Source organism: Capra hircus, chromosome 26 (genome assembly GCF_001704415.2).
Source record: "Capra hircus breed San Clemente chromosome 26, ASM170441v1, whole genome shotgun sequence".
Classification (NCBI taxonomy): domain Eukaryota; kingdom Metazoa; phylum Chordata; class Mammalia; order Artiodactyla; family Bovidae; genus Capra; species Capra hircus.
In genome coordinates this window covers 11,945,708-11,968,787 of record NC_030833.1, presented here as the reverse complement: position 1 = coordinate 11,968,787, position 23,080 = coordinate 11,945,708, and the positions used below count along the sequence as shown (strand labels likewise).

The 23,080-nt window shown below is 40.5% G+C and overlaps 1 protein-coding gene across 2 annotated transcripts in view; it reads left to right on the top strand.

Moving 5' to 3' along the window:
• The window catches only part of SEC23IP (SEC23 interacting protein), a 39,253-nt gene extending 20,071 nt beyond the window's left edge, over nucleotides 1–19,182 (top strand). Inside the window, exons 12-19 of one of the 2 annotated variants that reach the window (XM_013975271.2) lie at nucleotides 206–301; nucleotides 4,576–4,773; nucleotides 10,519–10,674; nucleotides 11,059–11,161; nucleotides 12,371–12,556; nucleotides 13,455–13,614; nucleotides 14,099–14,200; nucleotides 17,677–19,182. In XM_013975271.2, coding sequence (XP_013830725.2) covers nucleotides 206–301; nucleotides 4,576–4,773; nucleotides 10,519–10,674; nucleotides 11,059–11,161; nucleotides 12,371–12,556; nucleotides 13,455–13,614; nucleotides 14,099–14,180 — 981 coding nt within the window. In that variant the 3' untranslated portion in view covers nucleotides 14,181–14,200; nucleotides 17,677–19,182. Of the gene's footprint in view, nucleotides 1–205; nucleotides 302–4,575; nucleotides 4,774–10,518; nucleotides 10,675–11,058; nucleotides 11,162–12,370; nucleotides 12,557–13,451; nucleotides 13,615–14,098; nucleotides 14,201–17,676 lie in introns of both variants that reach the window. The other variant, XM_005698546.3, reaches the window with a different exon arrangement.

Here is a 23,080-nt window from a genome sequence, read left to right as displayed (position 1 = left end):
GAGAATGATTTAGATGTGGAGGCTGAAGATTTTACCACCTAAATTAGTTCATAATTAAAAATTACTGAGGGTGGGGGTAGAAAAATTAAGTTGACTAGGATATTCAATTACCTTAGATGATAGTTTCTTTTCATAATTTCCTTTTTTCAGTTTCATTTCATGTATCATTAGATTGACTAATGTGCTTGTCTGTTTTCTTTTAAAGCTTATGTGTACAGTGGATGATCTGAAGGAAATGGGGATACCGCTTGGACCCAGAAAGAAGATAGCTAACTTCGTAAAACATAAAGCTGTCAAACTGGTAAGGTTCATTTCTGCTCCTAAAAGAAAACACAACTTAACTCTGACTAGATTGTTTATATTTTGGAAATTTTTGTTCATACCATTATGGTTAGGCCAGTTACTGTGCTCCCTGCCCAAGGGAACAATAATTGAGTTGATGGAAGCCCAGAAGTGGGAGGCAGCCAGAACGGGGTTTAAATTCTAATTAAATTCCAATTCCCGGTTTTCCTGGGGATGATCAAGGTTCAGGTTAAAGGACTTTCAGTTTTTAAATTGGTATTTGCGTATTTCCCAGTGCAACATTGGATAAGTCCTAGATAAACAGATGAGCTGGTGACCCTAATTTCCAATTCAACTACTCATTAACTATATATTCATGAGCAATTTGCTTAACTTTTCTGGTCCTTGGTTTCCTTCATTTCTACATTGGGAGTGATAATGCCTTTCTTACAGGATTGCAGAGTGGATGAAGCCATGCACGTATAGCTAATCACCCAATAAATACTAGCTCATTTTCTCTTTCTAATCCTTCTCACCATCTAAAGAGATAAAAAGAACACACACATACATCTCGTTAAATAATAACCAAAAAGCAAAAATTGTCAGCAATCCAAAACACAGCAGTAACAGCAACAACTAAAAAGCATTTAAGAAGAAGTAAAACAATTGGGAATAACTGACTTATTTAATTTTCATTGAGTTAACTATACAGAGATTTTCTGTAAACTTAGAAAAGTTGGTAGCATTTAGAGTAGGTATTTTGTTTTTATTGTACATTAATTAACATGGTCTTCATTGACCCTTCCATCATTTAAACTTCTGTGGTTCTTTACTTTGGAAAGAACTTACATGCCCCTTTATGTGTAATACGGTTATAAAGTCATAGGATAGAGCTGTTGTGATTAGCTAAGTAGTTGAGTTGTTTGGCATTTTCCAAGTGTATCTTTTGGATCAGGCACGTGCTGGATCCTTGGGACCTCGAGATGAACTGTGCGGTCTGTGGTCTAGCTAGAGCAGGAGATCTGACCACAGAGAAAGTATCGGTCCCCTGACAGCTCTGTCAGAGCCAGGTGAGGCCTGGCCGTGGGAGAAGGGACAGGCTGGTGAGGGAACACTTCCCCCAGGTGTTGGTGAATGAACCTGGAGGAGGGGTGGGGTCAGGGGAAATAGCTTTCCAGGAGGGGGCAAGTATTTTTCTGCAGTGGAAACAGCAAGGGGACTGAGAATAGGGTAGGGGAGAGGGTCCCAAAGGCCCGAATGGCAGAAGTGGCAGCTGGTCCTCAAATGTATTCTCATGGCTGTGAAAGGCATGGTGCTTTTTAAGCTAACACCATGAAATGCTGGCTTGCTTATTAATTCTTGTCACAAATTATGATTTAGCACCAAATCATTTATTTAGTCTACATTTTAAATTTTTTGCTTCAGAAATGTTAAAATTTGAAGATGTGTGCTATAAGCCACATCACCAGGGTCTTCTGCATTGCAGGCAGATTCTTTACCAACTGAGCTATAAGGGAAGTCCCTATAAAATTTCAACCATGAGCAAATGTGCTTATAATAAATAATAAATGAGTTTTTAGACATTGATTCCTTCCTGGTTTTTCCATTAATATTTTCTGTCTTTTGCTATTGGTTAGGGCCTACTGGCTGATACGCAGTACTGAAGGAAGAAAAAGTTGGAGCAAATCTTAATGGAGCACATCATTATCAACCTGAATTTTACGTTAATATGTGTGTATGTGAGGGAGAGAGAGAGGGAGAGAAAACTGGGCCACATTTTAGCAGCAGTGTAAAGCTGCTGGGTCAGTTCTAAGGGACATGGCGTGAGAGCCACCGATGTGGGTCAGTGGAGCAGTCAGGGCACTTCCATGACTGGGCTGGTGTTTTAGAGTTCACTTGGTTACAGTGTGGGTGTAGAGTTGGAAGGGGGTGAAGCTAGAGGCTGTTGGGAATCTCAGCATAGTCACTGTAATTATGCAGTGACTCGGAAATGGTTGGGGTGTAATAGAAAATGGAAAAAAAGGGTGCGACTCAAAACACGTGTTAGACACAGGATGGCGTTTGTGGTGGTTGACCGAAGGCGATGATGAAGACTGAGTAGAGGCGCAGCATCTCTGGTGAGCAAAGTGGTCACTCCAAAGCCAGGACACCACAGGTGTGTCCACACTGGACAGCAGCCTGTGTTCTCCACGTGTAAGCACGTGCGTCTGCATGTGCACGTCAGTGAAGCACAGGCCTGTAGAAATAGAGAAGCAAAAAATGAGGAGCCTGATTTCCAGGCCCTGCGTCTGCCCTTGATTTTACATTTCAGTAAAAGGAAGAACAGAAAAGTGTTCTGTTTATAGTTCTTGAAAAGTCTCTAGAAGGAGTTCGGTTTGGCTCCTGTAGTAGCTTGGCTGTATCACTTATGGCACTTATAAGAATGTTTTGAAAGGGGTGAAAACCTATAAAGTCATCTTATTTTTTAAATTCAAAAATAATTGCCTCTGAATGAACCGTGACACTTTCTCAGCTGTGTCACCACTGATCGCTCTGGTTTTCATCATTAACAAGGTGCTGCTGGGTCAATAATGAGATAAAATGGTGCCTCCTGTTGATTTTCTGTAACTGAAAAGTTGCCTGTTATTTTTAATAAGGAGATCAGGTATTTGTGACCTGAAATTTTCCTTCCGTTTTATAAACCGTCTTAATCATTTTCCTTTGAAAAGAAATAATTCTTAGTGCTGGGAATATTGATTGTCAAGTATGTGTATGTTGGCTCACTTTGTTTTCAAGTTACTGCCTCTGTCTAAGAGGGAAACAACACCAGTTTGCGTAGGACAGTTTAGGCTCTATTTAGACCGTTCTCTTAGCAATTTAGATTGTTATGTTGTATGACTATAATGGGAGTTACTTTGAAGCAAGAAAGCAAATTTAAACTGAAGAACATTGGTCACATTCTTCAGTTTGTGTTTTAGGCTTAATCCTGTGGTGTCTCCAAAGGGCAGAGATAACAAGGCCAACCCAGACCTTCATGGTGGGATCAGTTCCCAGATGGCTGGCGGAGAGCTTTCTTTTTGCTATATCATCTTTTGAATTAACCAGTTGGACTTGTTTCCAGGTTTCCTAGTATTTGGAATTCACTGATGGACAAGAGCAGTTAGACCAGCTGTTGGGTTTAGGCACTGTCAGTAATGATCAAACAGAGACTTACCCAGGCATTCACAGCTTGGAGAGTGAGGACCACTGAGACCTGTGCCCATGGGAAGTCAGCAAATCCACCGTGACGGTCATTCACATTCCCCTGACATTGTTGCCGCTGTCCTGGGGCACGATCACAAACCAACATGGGCGGGTTTTGTCTCATTACTATAGTGATACACCTGTTCTGTTGATGCTCCCAAAGATTTTCTTTACTGACTTACTTATGAAACGCATAGATCTTGAGCGTTCTGTTCAATAAGTTTTGACAATTTTTGCACCTGTGTAATCACCAGCTGAAACCAGAAACTGAACATTTTTGTCACTCAGTTCTCTCATGCTTCTTTCTAATCAGCTCCTCCTGCCATACAGCTCCTCTTCTGAATCTGATCACTATCTAATAGTTTTGCCTGTTCTAGAAGTTTATATAAATGGAACCAACACTGAAAATTCTTTTGTATCCTTCTTCTTTTACTCAAAATAGTGTTTTTAAGATCCATGCAGTTGTAGTTTTATTTGCAGTTTACTTCTTTTTATTTCTGAGTATTTATTCCACTGTATGAATGTACCACAATGTGTTCTTTACAGAATGCTTTTGAGGAAAACTTGTCAATGGCTTCATATAGACGTAAGAATATAAACATGTTGGAGAAATAAATTTCTTAAGTTTACACCTCTTTATAGGAAGTATATATTTTACAGTTACATAAGTACTTCTAAAATTATCTGGCTAAAGTTGAGATCATAAAGGAAGAAGTTGGTATTTTTTAAAAAAACTTCTATTAAAATTTTAAATTACATAAAAAGTGTAGGGCACAGAGTATAATAATAGATAATATTCGGATTTAATTGTAGCTGTTTCGCCCCATTTTTCTTTGTTCATAATTTTCTTTTTCTTAAGAATTTTAAAGTAGCTTATAGGCATCATGGCATATTTTTCCTTGAATATTTAGTATGTGTCTCTAAAAGGACATTTCTCTAATTGACCACTGTGCTTTCATTCTTAGGCCTAAGAAATTACTAATCATTCCTCAATATTGATATGGATATTTCATAGTGATAGCTGATAACTTTTCCCCCTTAGTTATATTACGAAATTTTGGTATTTCATAGGAAGAGAAAAAAGCAACATCGGAAAAGAAGGCAGTGGTGGCCACTTCAGCAAAAGGACAGGAGGAAGGTGCTCAGAAAGCTAAAGACGTGGCTTCTCCTCCCTCAGACTCGAATGAGTCCAAGAGGAGACTCCCGCTTGGAGCGTCCGTCTCTTCTGTGCGTGTTGACTATGAGGCGTTTGAAGTTGGCACCGGACAGGCAAGTCAACACACTGACTCAGGCTGTGTGGTTCATGTTGGAATCCCTTACCTGGGTTCTTTGGGTGACTTTAAATTCTTTAAATATTTATTCAACAATTTTTTAGGGGGAGGATGGAGAAAACTGATTTTCTCTTAATAAAAACAGTATGCTTTCATAATGTTAGAAATACGGGATTGAATTGTACTGAACATATCACGTCGCCTTTGAAATTGTCTCTGTTTAAATCTTTTCACCCCTTGGTTTTATAGCGTTCAGTGTCTCAGCCACTAGAAATAGAAGTGGTGATAGAAAATTATTTTCAGAGTATGCTTGAACTTTTTTATTACTCATAGTTCTTCCCCGAGGGAAATAGTTTCTGTAAAAACCTACCAAGTAGTTGATAATGCTGCATTTAATGATAAATTTGTTTCACAGTGGCTTAGAAGTATTAAAATCTTCTTAAAGAAGGTTACTTTCAATTTATTTATAGTTGTATGGTTCTAATCCCTTAAGTGAGTTCATGACTGATTTAAAGAAGGCAGAAAATATTGCTGGATGTTTGATACAGCCTATTCAAGCTTTTAAGCCTAATTCATGCATAAAGTTTGCATTTAAAAGGATTTTTATTTATTTCTTTAACTTACTTATTGGCTTGCCTACTCCAGAGTGAACGAGCTTAGTAGATAACAACTGGCAGGCTCGGTTGCCCCACGGCATGTGGGATCTTAGTTCCCCGATCAGGGATCAAACCTGCGTTCCCCACATTGCAAGGCTTGCAAAGTGGATCCTTAACAAAGGATCCTTGCAAAGTGAAGTGAAAGTTGCTCAGTTGTGTCTGACCTCTCTCGGCCCCATGGACTGTTGCCTGCCAGGCTCCTCTGTCCATGGAATTCTCCAGGCCAGAGACCTGGAGTAGGTAGCTGTTCCCTTCTCCAGGGGATCTTCCCAACCCAGGTCTCCCGCATTGCAGGTGGGTTCTTTACCATCTGAGCCACCAGGAAAGTCCCCAAAAATGTCTTCTTAAAACATGAGCAAACTTGAACAGACTCTAGGAAATAAGAAAGGACAGATACTTTCTTAGCTGCACATGAAGGCTGAAGTGTAGGTTTGTGGAAACAGGCCCTGCCCATCACCAGGACACTCTCACTGCCTGCTTCTCCTTGGAAGTGTTGGCATCTGTGAACGTGGAATTGTGGGTGTTGGTGGTCTGGACTCCCCTCTTCATAGCTTCATCACCATAGAGGTAAAGGAATCTACTTAATAGGTCCAGTTAAGAAACTTTTAAGGAAGGATTTTATTTGACCTGACTTGAGTCTCAAGTCCATTCTGGACCAATTCTTATTGCCTGGGGAGTGGGGCATGGTTTGATTGGCCCAGTCCAGGTCACATGCCATCTCCTTTATTACCCAGAGGGTTGTTGTGGTAATCCACAGTATGCTTCATTCATGCTAGAAAGCCAGAAAGCACTGATTAAGGAGAAGATGAGGGGGAAAAAAAAATCTCATAATCTCCTTAACCATGACTAATTACCATAAGCAGTTTGAACAAGGCCTTCTGGACTCTTGAGCATATATTTACATATCTGTTTTAATAAAAATGGAAAATGCTAGAACATTATACAGGTCTCCCTTGACTTATGATGGGGTTACGTCCTGATTAACCCATTATAACCTGAAAATACCCAAAGTAAAAAATGCATTAAATGCACCTAACCTGTTTCCTGGGTGGCTCAGACGGTAAAGCGTCTGTCTACAATGTGGGAGACCTGGGTTCGATCCCTGGGTCGGGAAGATCTGCTGGAGAAGGAAATGGCAATCCACTCCAGTACTATTGCCTGGAAAATCCAAAGGACAGAGGAGCCTAATAGGCTACAGTCCATGGGGTAGCAAAGAGTTGGACATGACTGAGCGACTTCACTTAACCTGCCCAGCATCAGAACATTAAACATTAAATATGCTCAGAACACTTAAACATTAGCCTACAGTGGGGGAGAATTATCCAACACAAAGCCCATTTTTTAAATAGGCGGCCATAACAAACTATCACAAGCTGGGTGGTCTTAATCACCGTAAACTTACTGTTGCACAGTTCTGGAGGCTGGAAGCCCATGACTCAGGTGTCAGCAGGGCCTAGCTCCGCTCTGAAGCCCCGTAGGGGCGCCCTTTCCTGCCTCTTGCCCTTCTGATGGTTTGCCAGCACTGGTTAGCATCCTTTGGTTTAAGCGTGCTTCAGCCCCCCTCCCCAGTCTTCCACTTTCATGTGGCCAACTCCCTTTGTGTTCATGTCACTTCCTTGTCTCTGTGTCCAGGTTTCTCCTTTTCATAATGACATCAGTCACTGGATTTAGGGCCCACCTTAATGCTGTAATGATTCTGTTTCCAAAGAAAGCCTGAGGTACTGGTACAGTTCTCTTTGGGGGGAACACATTCAATCCATAATATTGGACCTGTAGGCAGTTTTTCACTCTATTAAGCAATCCAGTGATAAACAGTTTTAAACCAATTTTCTGTGAACATTTTTTATTCTTTCTTGCAGTTATATAACTGGAAGTATTTATAGCTGGGCCAAAAGCCGTGAACACAAGAATGTTAATAGTTATTGCTACTTGCCCCTGGAAAGTTTGTACTCCCACTGGCAGCTTCTCTGCCTCTCTCTCCTCTCCCTTGCTAGTACTATCAATCATTCTTGTTTAAAAATGTCATATTCTTACTTTTATAACTTCTTCTAAAGAAATAATTTTTTCACATGCAAATAGGAGGTTTTAATTTTTGTTTTAGTATTTTATTTATATCTGTGCTAACTGTTCAGTTCAGTCGCTCAGTTGTGTCCGACTCTTTGTGACCCCATGAATTGCAGCACGCCAGACCTCCCTGTTCATCACCAACTCCCAGAGTTCACTCAGGCTCACATCCATCGAGTCTGTGATGCCATCCAGCCATCTCATCCTCGGTCATCCCCTTCTCCTCCTGCCCCCAATCCCTCCCAGCATCAGAGTCTTTTCCAATGAGTCAACTCTTCGCATGAGGTGGCCAAAGTACTGGAGTTTCAGCTTTAGCATCATTCCTTCCAAAGAAATCCCAGGGCTGATCTCCTTCAGAATGGACTGGTTGGATCTCCTTGCAGTCCAAGGGACTCTCAAGAGTCTTCTCCACCACCACAGTTAAAACACATCAATTCTTCGGTGCTCAGCCTTCTTCACAGTCCAACTTTCACATCCATACATGACCATAGGAAAAACCATAGCCTTGACTAGACGGACCTTAGTCGACAAAGTAACGTCTCTGCTTTTGAATATATTATCTAGGTTGGTCATAACTTTTCTTCCAAGGAGTAAGCGTCTTTTAATTTCATGGCTGCAATCACCATCTGCAGTGATTTGGGAGCCCCCCAAAATAAAGTCTGACACTGTATCCACTGTTTCCCCATCTGTTTGCCATGAAGTGATGGGACCAGATGCCATGATCTTCGTTTTCCGAATGTTGAGCTTTAAGCCAACTTTTTCGCTCTCCTCTTTCACTTTCATCAAGAGGCTTTTTAGCTCCTCTTCACTTTCTGCCATAAGGGTGGTGTCATCTGCATATCTGAGGTTATTGATATTTCTCCCCACAGTCTTGATTCCAGCTTGTGTTTCTTCCAGTCCAGCGTTTCTCATGATGTACTCTGCACATAAGTTAAATAAGCAGGGTGACAATATAAAGCCTTGATGTACTCCTTTTCCTATTTGGAACCAGTCTGTTGTTCCATGTCCAGTTCTAACTGTTGCTTCCTGACCTGCATACAGATTTCTCAAGAGGCAGGTTAGGTGGTCTGGTATTCCTATCTCTGTCAGAATTTTCCACAGTTTATTGTGATCCACACAGTCAAAGGCTTTGGCATAGTCAATAAAGCAGAAATCGATGTTTTTCTGGAACTCTCTTACTTTTTCCATGATCCAGCGGATGTTGGCAATTTGACCTCTCATTCCTCTGCCTTTTCTAAAACCAGCTTGAACATCAGGGAGTTCACGGTTCACGTATTGCTGAAGCCTGGCTTGGAGAATTTTGAGCATTACTTTACTAGCATATGAGATGAGTGCAATTGTGCGGTAGTTTGAGCATTCTGTGGCATTGCCTTTCTTTGGGATTGGAATGAAAACTGACCTTTTCCAGTCCTGTGGCCACTGCTGAGTTTTCCAAATTTGCTGGCAAATTGAGTGCAGCACTTTCACAGCATCATCTTTCAGGATTTGAAGGAGCTCAACTGGAATTCCATCACCTCTGCTAGCTTTGTTCGTAGTGATGCTTTCTAAGGCCCACTTTACTTCACATTCCAAGATGTCTGGCTCTAGATTAGTGATCACATCATCATGATTATCTGGGTCGTGAAGATCTTTTTTGTACAGTTCTTCCGTGTATTCTTGCCACCTCTTCTTAATATCTTCTGCTTCTGTTAGGTCCAGACCATTTCTGTGCTAACTGTATCTCACTGTATTTCTTTGAGCGCTAGAGAAGTTAGATGTTTTGTCATCTGTTTTTTATGCTTTTTTTCAGTGATGTACTAGTATACCTATTTTTCTGTTGGGCTGCTTTTCTCTTTACTGGTACTAAAGAATTCTTTATATATTAGAGATGTTGGCCCCTTCATGTGAATATTTTTTCCAGTTTATAATTTTTTTAACCTTATTTTTTTTCTGAAACTGAGGGAAGATGCATAATCTTGAAAGCACCTCCTTTGTGGTCCCCATCAGTAGCAGAAACTATTGAATTTGCAAATTTAGGGGCAAACCAGGGGATGTGAAGTCTAGACTTTGTTAGAAGGGCAGCCTAGTTAGTAGAAAGCTTTGAATTTGGGATTAGACGTCATTCTGCCCCTCACCGTGTGCTCCTGAGTAACTGCCGTCACCTACTTGGGTTTCACTGTCTTCGTCTGATACGTGGGCATGAGGGTTCCTGCCATGCCCTCTGCTCTCAGTGGACCTCTGTCATGCCCTTGATTATGCCATTCCTTGTTCTTCATTCTCAGGATACTGAAATGATGGAGGCAGAAGTTCTGTCACTGAGCATCAAACAAAAGAGCTTTGTAAACTACAGAGAGCTGTCCGAATGTGGGTGCTTTCTCTTATGCTAACAGTTCTCTGTGAGCTGAAAGGCTACATGTGAGCTTCCCCCACACAGGAGCTCTTTGGGGATAAATCATTTTTCTAATGGAGAGAAACATGCCTAATGAATGAGGATGGTAGTTATAATAGAAGTCACAGTCATTGGATGCTTAAAATATGCTAAGCACCTTATGTGGATTTGATTATTAAGTGTGGTTTCTCAACCACATTATGAGTTTGGCATTGTTATGATTCCCATTTTATAGATGAGGAAACTGAAGTGGAGGCAAGAGAGATTGAGGAACTTGCCTGAAGACACACAGTAAGGAGTGGAGTCAGGGCTCAAACCCAGGCAGTTTGATTCTCGAGTCTGCAGTTTTGACCACATTTATAACTAACATAGAGATGATACTTCTGTACACTGTATATTTTATGCTTTATACAATAAGTGAAAGTCTAGTTAGAGGATATAATTGTGGGTAAAGATTTCAGAGGGAAATTTTTTGGTTCTTCTGTGCTAGCAGCAGCTGTCCGTTACAGCGATCATTAGTGTCGTAAGCTATACGTTACAGAGCATTGTCTGTATTGGGGTGCTTTTAATTAAGTGAAGTTTTAGTTGAACCTTTGATATTTGTGTTTCATGACATTGAAGTGACTATCTTTCATTGTTTTCTGATTCTTCCTAGGTTTCTGTTGTTTACAGCTCCTTAGACTTTGAACCAGAGATTTTCTTTGCCTTGGGATCTCCAATTGGTATGTTTCTCACTATTCGAGGAGTGGATAGGATAGATGAAAACTACAGGCTTCCTACCTGCAAAGGATTCTTCAATATTTATCACCCAGTGAGTGACTTGCATTTACTTCTGCTTTGAAGAAGACAAAGCACTAGTCCTCTTTAGCCTGATAGAGTGTCAGATTCGTATTTCTTGGGAATTAAAACTGATTTTGATTTTGTACAGCTCAGCCCTCTGACCTAAAAAATACAGTCTGATACTTTGCAATAAAATTTTCTACCAGAAAGCCTTTGTTCAAGGAAATGATTCTTTTGTTTTGTTTGCAAAGTAATTTTCTCCACAAACTGAAAAGTCGTCTTATAATTACCAGTATTTGAATAAGGTGTGAAAAAAAATAAAAATCTCTGGTTTGCTAGTTATCTGTTTTCTCACTTAACTAAGATACATAACTCAAAACAGCTTTTCATAAATTTCTAATTCTTCTGTTTATAGCTTGATCCAGTGGCATATCGATTAGAACCTATGATTGTACCAGATTTAGACCTGAAGGCAGTTCTCATTCCACATCACAAAGGCAGAAAAAGACTTCATTTAGGTAAAGAGAAGATGCTAATAAAACTAATTTCCTTCCTGTCATTTTGTGACCTGTCATTTAATGATTTGGGTTCTTCCTGTCATTTGTAATAAGTTATGAGCATTTTAACACTAAGGTCTTATTTAAGTGCCTACTATGTTCAGAACCTGTTTACTAAATATTTGGAGGAGCTGTAAAGTTATAAGAGTTTCTTCTTGATGATTTCTTCTTGATAATATTTGATATTTGTTGATATAATTGATACAGTTGTTGATATAATGAGGAATGGGGGAAGTTGGTGATAAAATGAGATGCATACATTTTGATAAAATTTGGTAAAAGTTTTTGGAATTGGGAAGCATAGTTGTTTTTGAACTAAAGACCAAACCATCAAGAAATAAATTTGACGCTCAGTCAAGTGAGCTGTTTTTTCCTTGGTAACTATAAATAAACTTTTTCTTTTAAATAAATTTTATTGAACAAAATGGATTGATAATAATTCCAAGTAGGGTTTAGGTTTCTTTTATGCCTATTAATGGTGTATTATTCTTATTCATAGGTTTAAAAGAAGGAGAAGTGATCATGCCCTCTTAAAATTTTTGTTCTTTTTTTTTTCTTTAAGCTTGCATCATGCTTTTCAAATGTAATTAACTTTTGAAGTTAAAATGAGAAATTTGATACTTTGATATTCTTAAGATTTTGAATTAAAATATGATTTATTAGACACAAGTAGAAAAAGTAAAGGGGCAGTAGTTTCTTCATTTTTAAGTTAGGAGTTTAAATGGTGATTATATCAGAATCTCAAATTCTCAAAACCATTCGCCAATGCATATTAGAAGAACAGTCATCTTTTTAGTCTTGTGGGCCCGTTTTTTGACTTTTAAAAAAAGGCCCATAAATGTGCTTATACCTTTTTGTGGTATTTGCATTCTGATTGTTTTTTTTTTTTTTGGAAGAGAGGAAATATATAGGTTTAGGCTGGATCAAGTTTAGTCATTAAAAAAATGATAGAGTAAGACTCCACAGAACATTTTATTTCTTTATTTATTTTCACAGAACATTTTAACATGTTGAGTGTTCTTGGCTGAGAAACTCCCATGTATTTGACATTTAAGAGAAGAGTAAGAGGTCTTATCCAGTCTGAGAATAGTGTAACTTGTGTTTTAACTTTTGTGGTGCAGAATTTTACCCAGTAACTAATAACTTGTTATGTCGTCTTAATCTCTTTAGAGTTGAAAGAAAGTCTCTCTCGTATGGGATCTGATTTGAAGCAGGGTTTCATTAGCTCTCTGAAAAGTGCTTGGCAGACATTAAACGAGTTTGCCCGTGCTCATACCTCTTCAACTCAGTTGCAAGAAGAATTGGAGAAGGTAGCCAATCAGATCAAAGAAGAAGAAGAAAAGCAAGTAGTTGAAGGTAAATTTGACATTTAAGGCATTTTCCAGTGCAAAAATTATTTGTGAACCAACACATGAATTATTTGATGATGCTTTTCCATTATAGTCCTTTTTGTTGAAATGTAGAGGCTCTTCCTATAAAGGAAAATCTGTTTGTACAAACTGTACTTCAAAACCCATGTCATCCTTTCTTTTTAAACTAGGTTTGGGGCTGATAGTTGCAGGTTTTACTTTGCTGCTGTTTAGTTGCCAAGTCATGTCCAACTCTTTGCAACCCCATGGACTGTAGCCCATCAGGCTCCTGTCTGTGGGATTCTCCAGGCAAGAATACTAGGGTGGGTTGCCATTTCCTCCTCCAGGGGATCTTCCTGATCCAGGGATTGAGCCTGCTTCTCCTGCATCTCCTACACTGGCATGAAGATTCTTTACCACTGAGCCCCCTGGGAAGCCCAGGTTTTACTGTACAGGCTTTAAATTTTGTTGAGATTCATAAGGCCAGAATGGAATGTCGGAGTTGAGAACTAAGTTGGTATTCAGGCATCTGAATGACCCCCTGTGAGAAAAGCTCTCCTGGTTCTGTCTGACTGTGTCACTGTAGACTATACGTGCAATGTCAAGTCGTTGTGCCGTGATGTTTTTGATTCTTTCAGGTTCTAATTCTATTTCCTTTCTCTCTACAATGCTCTCTCACCCCTTTTCTTCAAAACTCCTGTCAGCTGGTTGGCTCTCTCTCCTCTCTCCCCGGCAGCCAGCCCCTCTCCCCCTGGCTCTTTGGAGGAATGGGAAGTGAGCCTGGTAGCTCCCCAGGCTGCTGCGTGTGTCAAGCAATTTTCTCTTGAGCCCAGAAAGTCAGCTAAAGTCAAAGGATAATGATTAAGTGATTGACTTTGATATTGAAATGGTTTGAATTCTAGCAGAAAAGATTGTTGAAAGTCCAGATTTTTCCAAGGATGAGGACTACTTAGGAAAGGTTGGAATGTTGAACGGAGGCCGTCGAATTGACTATGTTCTTCAAGAAAAGCCAATAGAGAGTTTTAATGAATATCTTTTCGCTCTTCAGAGTCACTTATGCTATTGGTAAGTATTTTCACCTTTGATAGTGTTCATGTGGCCTTTAGGTGCCAGCATATACTGCAGTTCTGTGAGAGTCTTGCTGAATTAGCATGTTACGGAATATTAATTTGAACACCCTTATATTCAAAGTCAGTATTTTCCCCCATTAGCTTAGTTATCCACAAGATGGCAGCGTGTCACCTGCGTTTGACCAAAGTCCTTTGGTACTGGCACATATTGCTGGGATGCCTTTCAGAGTGGGAATGGTAGGGACTTTGAATGCCATCCTTTTATATATCCTGTGTCACCAAGAAGAACGGCAGCACAGCTGTTTTGTTGCTGATCAGTCTTTATCCATTTTTTAAGAATAGCCCTGAGATTACACAACTTTGTTTTCATTTGCCCTCCTTAGGTAGAGTTGAATAGAACCAAAGCTGCCTTTCCACTTTTATGCATAGAGGTTAATTTATCATTATCTCTTAAGTAAATGTGCTTTTCTTTTTAATAGGGAATCAGAAGATACTGCTCTGTTATTACTTAAAGAAATTTATCGAACAATGAACATTAGTCCAGAACAGCCCCAGCATTGATTGGACTTCAGCTTCACTGTGTGAGTTTATCTTTATTTTGTGTATAAATTCTGAAGGCTTCATTCTGAGGCTTTTTTTGGCTGCACCCTGCAGCATGTAGGATCTTAGTTCTCGACCAGGGAGCAAAGCTGGGCCCCCTTTGTTGGGAGGAGAGTCTTAACTCCTGGACCACCAGGGGAGTCCTATGTCTTTCTCGTCCTCTCTTAGTCACCTGGCAAAACCTTAATCCTAGGAAGCCCAGTTGTCTCTTACTCTGAACCTCACCTGAGTAGCAGCACATGGCCAGAGAAAGGTCAGGCAGTTGTGCTAACCGTATGTGCTTCAAATCTATGACCAAACACCTAGCGGGCAGTCAAGCCTGCAGTATAGCTCTGCCACACTTGTGCTAGTCAGTCCCCTTCCCCACACCCTGAGGTGACTGTTACTTTGCTCCTTTCTCTCCTCACGTTTCACGTTTCCCACAGCCCTTGACCGTGATCCTACTCTCACACACTTCGGAGAGAAGCCAGAGAACTCCGCTCTGACCACCGCCAACTTTACCCACTCTTCTCACCTTTGTATCTTTGTGATTTTCCCGCATCCACCCACCTATCCATTCATCCACCCACCCACCCACACACCCAGCATCTATCCATCATTTGTTGAGCACCTTACTTACCTGCGAAGTGCCTAGGCCCTGAGGGTCACAGCATTGGACTACCCAGTCTCTGCCCTCAAGGATCTTCCTTCCTCTAGGGGAGGACAGACAGTAAATAAACAATGGAAGTGAGTCAGATGGTTAAAAATAGAGCAGCAGGATAAGGGGGAGAGGGAATACCTTTGAGATGGGAACAAGTTGCTGTTGTATATAAAATGGCAGGGGACATCCCAAATGATAGAATGTCACTGGAGCAACTGAGCCAGGTGGATATCTGGGGAAAGAAGATCATCTCAGACAGACAGAATATATATCAGAACAGAAGAGCTGCCTCATTCTTTTTAGTGATTGTGTCGTATTTCATTGATTGTTACACCACAATTTGTTTTAACCATTCCTTACTGTTGGGCATATAGGTTTACTAGTATGAACAGTGCTTCAGAGATACATTATATTTAATAGTTGTATTTCATTCATAGTTCTTTTTATTAAAATCCTTAATTAATCTACCATTGTTGCATGTTTAATGATGTTCCAATTTTTATTATAAATAATTCTTAACATGTAGTTGTATGTACTTTTTGTGCATCTCTGACTGTTTGCTTGGCCTAAATTCCCAGAAGAAGCATTGTTAAATCTAAGAGTTGTCACATTTTAAAAAGATTTTTGATCTGTATTTATTGGGAAGTTATATTTCAGAAGGGTTGCAGAAGTTTCATAGCTACTGTCAATATAAGTGCTAGTTTTTTTCTACCCTTGTCCATATTGGTTATTACTGTTTTTTAAAGTTTTACTAATTTGATAGCTAGAAATTGTTATGCATACATGCTAAGTCACTTCATTCATGTCCGACTCTTTGCAGTCCTATGGACTGTAGCCCTCTAGTCTCCTCTGTTCATGGTACTCTCCAGGCAGAAATACTGGAGTAGGGTGCCATGCCCTCCTCCAGGAGATCTTCCCCGCCCATGGATCAAACCTGGGTCTCCTCTGTCTCCTTCATTGGCAGGCAGGCTCTTTACTGCTGGTGCCACCTGGGAAGCCCAGAGGTGGTTACATCAGTGTTTCATTCTGCATTTCTGTTACTAGTGAAATTAAGCGTGTTTAGTGTTTTTACTGGCCATTTCTTCTTTTGTCAATTGCCTGTTTTTGACCTTTATGCTTTTTTCTGGAGGTGGGAGGTATGATAGTTTTGCTTCTTACTGATTTATAGTTTTGATAGTTAAATTAACATTTTGTCATTACAGTTTCTTTTTTTTTTTTTTGAGTTTGGCATTTGCCTTCTAGTAAATAAATACACCCTTTTATTTTGAGGGGGTAGGGTCAGGAAGCATGTTTTAAAAATGTGCAGGCCAGTCTTTTAATATTATTTAGATAATTACATTTATTTTCTTTTAGTTTTTATATGGTTTTGTTTTTTCACCTGACTTTATAGTTTTGAAAGATATGGTATAGAGACGAATTTAACTTTTTTCTTAAATATTTAATCTTTCTGCCTGTGCCATATATTGAATAATGTACCTTTTTGTTGTTGGTTTGATGATTTTATCATGTGCTGTTGACTTTTTTTAAATTCATACACCCAGTATTTGTTTTCTAAGTTTTCTGACATCTTTTCTATTGACTTATTTATCCGTCTACCATATTTTACTGATTTCAAGTTACATATTTTTTTGCATTTCAGCATCTTTACATTTAGAATGCATCTTAAAAAGCAGCTGTTGCCTTAATGAAAGTTGAGTTCTCCTTGAGAGGGTTTGAGTTTTCTTCTACCAGTCACTGGGGGGCACTGTTAGCCTGAGTCTTAGAAACTAACTTCTCTGCTTGAGATTTTCTTGGCCTGTGCTGATAGTGTGCACGCAGGTCATGAAATCTGCAGGCTGGTGGGGGTGGAGGCACCAGGTCAATATCAGGGAATTTGCCCTCCTTCCTGTTGTCAGAGAAGTGGTCTGCAGCATCTTTGCTTTCTTTCTGGAGGAAGCATTATTATTTTTATTATTATATTTTTATACCCCTCCTTGAGGCTGTTTGGGATTTGACATCCCCACTTTTTGTGAGGGTCTCTATGCCTTTTAGACTCCCCACCCTGGGCATATTTTCTTTGCATGATGCATAAAACAATGTTGCATCTTACAATTGATGCTGTCTTAGATTCAGTGAAAGTTTTTAATATCTGGTAGTCCAGTTTCTTAGGCTAACATAGTCTTGGCTATTATTCCAAATGAATTTTGAAATGATTTAAATTCTCCTGACATTCTTTCTGCACAAAACAAAGCAGAACAAACAAAATCCAAACCATAGCAGTTCTAGGACTGTGACAGCATCACCTGCTGTGAAAAATTAAGACCCTTTCACCTTACACATGATTTGTTCACTGTGCTTGTTTTATTTCTTCTTATACATGATTGTAAAACTTAGGCAAGAGCTTAGTTCCTAACAGTATACTGACACTATAAAATAGTTTAAAATCTTAACAGTCCTTCTATACGTGGTGCATTCAAGCATCGACAGTCTTGCTGAATTTTTTTTCTGTCCTTTAACTTTAGAATCGCTCTTTAAAAAGCCTCAGATTAACCTGACAGATAACTCACTCTGTGTTTCGTTTTTTATTTTTTGTACTCATTTTGTTACGAAGACCATGACGCTGGTTGACCTCACTGAGCACTCCCTGATGCCCTCCTGTCCCTCCAGAAGGCCTGTCTGAGGACTTGGTGTTCCCGGGCCACGTTCTTCCAGGCAGTCTGCAGTGTTTGCTGTCGCTTGACCGTGTGTTCTTTTGTTTTAGAAAGGAATGACAGTGAGTTTTCGGGTTACATCTGTAAGTTTGTAAAGATGACCAAGGACTCTTTTTTTCTTTTCTAGACTCTTGTCTTTACAGAAGCTTGCAGTCTAAATTACAGTGCCGAGAAAATCCTCAGAGGACATTCCCAGTCCGCTCCTGGGATGGCCGACAGAAAAGTGATTCATCGACAGTTCCTGTGCTCTCATTCTCAGATGTAGGGGTTCATTTTAAAGAAAACATGCAGAACAAAAAGACAGTGAGAAAAATCAGTACCACATTTGGACTGTGTAGATGAGAAAAAGAAAGGTTTAAAATGATGCAGTTTAAAACTCCTCAGATCAGTTTAATTGTACAGTTGTCAAAGTAATATGTGATATCAATGAAGAATATTTGTTGCATGCAAACGGTTGTTTATTTTCCCTAAAAAACTGTTGTCAGTAGTCTATTAAACTTGCATTTTAAAATTAATGTAGTATGTTCTACAGACTTCTCAAGAAACTATAATAATACAGTTTTTTAAAAATTTATGTTCAACTTTTAAAATGTGAATTATAGTTCGGGCTGCTTTAATGCAGGGTTATTTGTATTTGTTAAGCGGAAGTAATCAAAATCACTTCTGTTCCAAGCTCTGCTGTGGTCTTGGAGCCCTCCAGGCTGTTACTGGGAGGAGAGTGGGGAGAGGAAGTGAGATGCTCTCCACTTCACGGAAGTCCTGTGAACGCTCTCCCAGTGCCGCTTCCGCTGGTAGCGGGTAGCAAGCAAGAAGTTTCTCCATTTTGTCACCCATGGTAGCTGTGCAATCGCCTTATTGCTGAAGTTGCAGTTAATATGAGAACCACAGTAGAATCTTTTTGGGTTTTGGTTTTTTTTTGCCTTGTATTAATTTCACTCATACCAAAGTATTGGAAAGTATGAACTTCTAGACTGTAGCTCTACTTCATGAAAAGACTGTTCTGTGATGTTTTACTTTGTTTTACTGTAACTTCAGATCATCTGAATATTTTCCTAATACTCCATGGGAATGCTGATCTGCTTTTGTTATGCAGTAGGAACGTTTGACACTGTTTACATAGCTCTCATGGAACATAGAATTTTTTGAAGGCCACATATGATACACATTTTTTGTGTATAGATATTAGTGTGAATAAAACAGTAACATCAGTGCATTTTTCTGAAGCAGAAAACTTCTGTAATTTTCTTGTCTTCCTTAAAAGTATTCCTTTGAGTTCAGTGTTCATTTACTTTTCATTGTGAGCATCTGCTCTATGGTTAATGTCTAACTATAGCATTTGCTCCTAATAATAGAATTAGGACAGTAGAGTTTTTGAACTGCAGCTGACCCCAGACAGCATATGTTCCAACCACCTTATTCTGCATCCAAGGACACGACACTAAATGCCTTTCTCAGGCTGCTGGTGGCAGATGTGGGCTGGAGTATGGTTCCACCCACTCCCTTTTGGCCTTCATTTCTCGACACCAGTGCTATTACTTTTCACTTAATTTCCTCCTAACTTCCCCAACTGATGAAATAAATAAGAGTTATTTATGTATATTTTAATAAAATCCAGTTTGATTTTTCAACTTAAGCTGGTTTTGTCTGTATTATTCAACCTATGTTTTCTGAACATTGAGCAGAGGAGAAACGCTTGAACTAGTGTCCATAGTAGAAACATACACCAGAGCAGTTTTAGGAATCTTGTGACTTTAACACTTCAGAAGATATAAAGTAGAATTTGGCGGGCATGTATTTATATCCCTCTTCAGTTTCTTAAAAAAACAAACCTAAAGTCAAAACAGTAAGTAGGTCTGAGGGCAGAGTCTCTTTATTAGCATATTGTTGACAGTTTTAACCACCCTGCCTAGCACAGTCTTGTCACAAAGTGAGGCACGTCCCAAATATTTGTTGAATAAAACAATTAAAAAAATCAGAAGTAGAATTAAATAAGAGACCTTAGAATGACTGTTCAGACCAAACCCTTTACAAATTACATATTTTCTTTAATTTTGCTTTCTTTTTAACATATTTATTATTTTTGTCTGCACGGGCGTTTGTTGCCGCTCTTGGGCTTTCTCTGGTTGCGGTGCAAGGGCTTCTCATTGTTGTGACTTCTTTTGTTGCAGAGCATGGGCTCTAGGTGCTCAGGCTTCAGTGGTTGCGGCCCACGGGCTTAGTTGCCCTGAGGCACGTGGAATCTTCCCAGGCCAGGGATCGAACCTGGGTTCCTGCACTGCAAAGGTGAATTTTTAAGCCCTGGACCACCAGGAAAGCTCCCCATTTAAACATTTCAGATGAGAGTATAGCTGTTGAGTAAAGCTTGACCTCTTCCTTTTCCCCAGCGGCTCGTCCTCTCCTAGGACCCTCCTGCTACTGCTAAGTCGCTTCAGTCGTGTCCGACTCTGTGCGACCCCATAGACAGCAGCCCACCAAGCCCCGCCGTTACTGGGATTCTCCAGGCAAGAACACTGGAGTGGGTTGCCATTTCTGGGTTGATGCTCTCATTTTCTTCCAATGAGGGACGTCAGGTCTCTAGTGATTCTGAAGTTGTTTCATATGCAGAGTTTGGGACTAAAGTTAAAAAGCGTCAGTGTCTGAAATTGAAGGTCAAAGAGTTGTAAAACTGATAAGGACAACCTAGGTCTGGTTTGTTAACGTGGCCGTAGTGAAAGGAAAGTTATCTTCCAAGTCTGATGGGCCTGTGTGTTTTGTGATTTCACCATATCCAGATGTTTCTCAAAGCCAGAGTGTGGCTATAGTATTGATAAAAGAAAACTTGACAGGTTATATTGATTTTTGAGGTTAGTCTTGATTGTGTTACTGGAAAGGTGTGCTTTACATAGACCCTTGAAAATGAGGACATAAAGTGTAGACAGCGCTGTCCTGGCGAGGGTGATCCTCTGTGCAACATGGCGACTCCCAGCACTGTAAATAGAGTGCTGGAGATGAGGACCGTCCTGGAAATTCCAGAGTCGTTGATTTTGGTATTTATTTTCCCATTGTTTCAGGTTGTTGACTTGAGGCATCTAACTTCCTTAAGTGTTGAGCCTCATTTCACTGAACAGCATTCTCGTGGTGACTTATTTCCCATGTAGATCTTCCCGTCTGGGAAGAGGGTGCTTTGAGCTGCAGACACTGAATGCTCTGATTTTACTCCAAGTTAATGGTTCTCATTGTGACAATAATTTGGCACTGGTTAGTATGAGTTATTAATAGTTCCCCAGGGCAGGTCCTCTAAGGCTAGTTGATAGAATTTAGTTCCATTACGAGTTATGACAAACCTAGGCAGCATATTATAAATAAGAGACATTGCTTTGCTGACAAAGTGTTTGTCTAGTCAAAGCTATGGTTTTTCCAGTAGTCATGTATGAATGTGAGTTGGACCATAAAGAAGGGTGAACGCCAAAGAATTGATGCTTTTGAGCTGTGGTGTTGAAGAAGACGCTTGAGAGTCCCTTGGACTGCAAGGAGACCAAACCAGTCAATCCTAAAGGAAATCAGTCCTGAATGTTCATTGGAAGAACTGATACTGAAGCTGAGGCTTCAATACTTTGGCCACCTGATGCGAAGAGCCAATTCATTAGAGAAGACTCTGATGCTGGGAAAGATTGAAGGCAGGAGGAAAAGGGGACAACAGAGGATAAGATGGTTGGAAGACATCACCGACTCCATGAACATGAGTTTGAGTAAGCTCTGGGAGATGGTGAAGGACAGGAAGCCTGGCGTGCTGCAGTTCGTAGGGGTCACAAAGAGTCACATGGCTGAGCGACTGAACAACAAGCTGAGGTGCTGACATGGCATTTCTGCTCTTGTCCATCTCCCTGCAAAGCACCAGATAGACCGTCAGTTGACTTGTCTCCTTGCTATTTCTATAAGACTTCCAACAGGTATCAGTCTTTTTCTGGTATTTCACCTCTAAAGTGAGCTTACCAGAATCTTCACAGTATGTTAAAGAGTGCAGGTGCCCACCTGCCGTTGAGTCCAAGCTCTCTACCTCGTAGCTGTGGGACCCACACAAGATCGTTTTCTCCTAAGGTCTTGGCAAAGTGTTTGTGGTCAGTTTCCTCTTCCATGAAATTCCTCAACCTCACAGCTGTGAAGCTTAAATGAAAATATGAGTAAAGAGAGTATAGCGGTTCTGGGCTTTAGTAAGCACTCAGAAGATTAGCTAATTATCACTACTGTTGCTCTTTTTATCATGAGCACTCAGATTCATGGAAGACCCACGTCTTTGTGCCACTTGCAGTCCTCCCTGGGCTGTACTTGGCCAGGTTTCTTGTCTCTCAGCGATGCCGGGAGGGCTGAGCGTCCTCCAGGGACACCAGGTGTCTGCAGGTGTGCAGGCCTAGAGGTGCAGGTGACTGGGGAGGACGCAGGAATTGTGGAGCCAGTTGGGGTGGGGCTAGGGGTGGGGGTGGTAATGCTCACGAGTCTGTCTTCATGCAGGTCAGTGGGGCTCTTGGAAAGCACCTTAGAATAACTTCTATGTGCCCTGATTCTCTAAGCTCTTTTTGGTATAAGGATCGAAAAAACACGTTTTCCTTCCTAAATTCTGCCTTCTTTTCTCCCTGATATTTTATTTTCCTGCTTTAAAACACCAACTCTGCTGCAGATTTTCTCAAACCTATTGGCCCCATGGACAGAGGAGCCTGACAGGCTACATCCCATGGGGTCGCAGAGTCAGACGCGACAAGTGGCTTGGCATGCATGCAGCATTGACCCACAGAGCTCTGAGAGTGACTTCATGTTGTTAACACTAGTGGGCGCTCGTGAGACAGTGCAGCCTCTTCATTTAATGCTTCCTTCTTGCAAGTCTCAAAGCAAGTGAAACGCATTTAGACAGTATTCACACTCGGTGACAGTAAGCAGTCACGGTATATGTTTAATACAGGAAACTTCAGAGTGACCTGTAGGACAGGCCAAGGATTAGCAAGGACGCATCCTGGAGACAGCGGGCAGTGCTGCATATTTGCTAGGGGCTGAGCTGCAGTTCAGGTTCACGGACAGGTGGAATTGGTGAACCTGGGGTGACCCTCTGTGTTTTTCTTTCACTTACCCTATTAAAGAGTGACTTTTGAAAAGTTTTATTGTAGAGATTTTCATATACTCCAAAGTGTGGAGAATGGTGTAATGAATTGCCATGGATGGACCCCTGCCCTCGCCTCTGGTGGTGCCAGGGTCTGCCTCTCTGTAACCTGAAAGACAGGTGAGCAGTGGCAGCCAGGGGCAAGCAGGGAAAGAAAGTCATTCAAGACATGGAAAGACCTGAGCGGGGAAACGGCGTCACACAACGGGGCGACCGGAAGAGAGTAAGTTGTGTATGAAACACAATAAGAGCTGTTTGAATGTGTTGAGTATGGTTTTCATTAAAATTGTTTTAAAGACAACATTTCTAGTGGTGCTTTTTCTTTTTGTAAGCCACTTGCTAGCATTCACTCTTGCTGAAAGGAATGTGGTTTGGAATATTGGAAAGTGCTCACTACCAACCA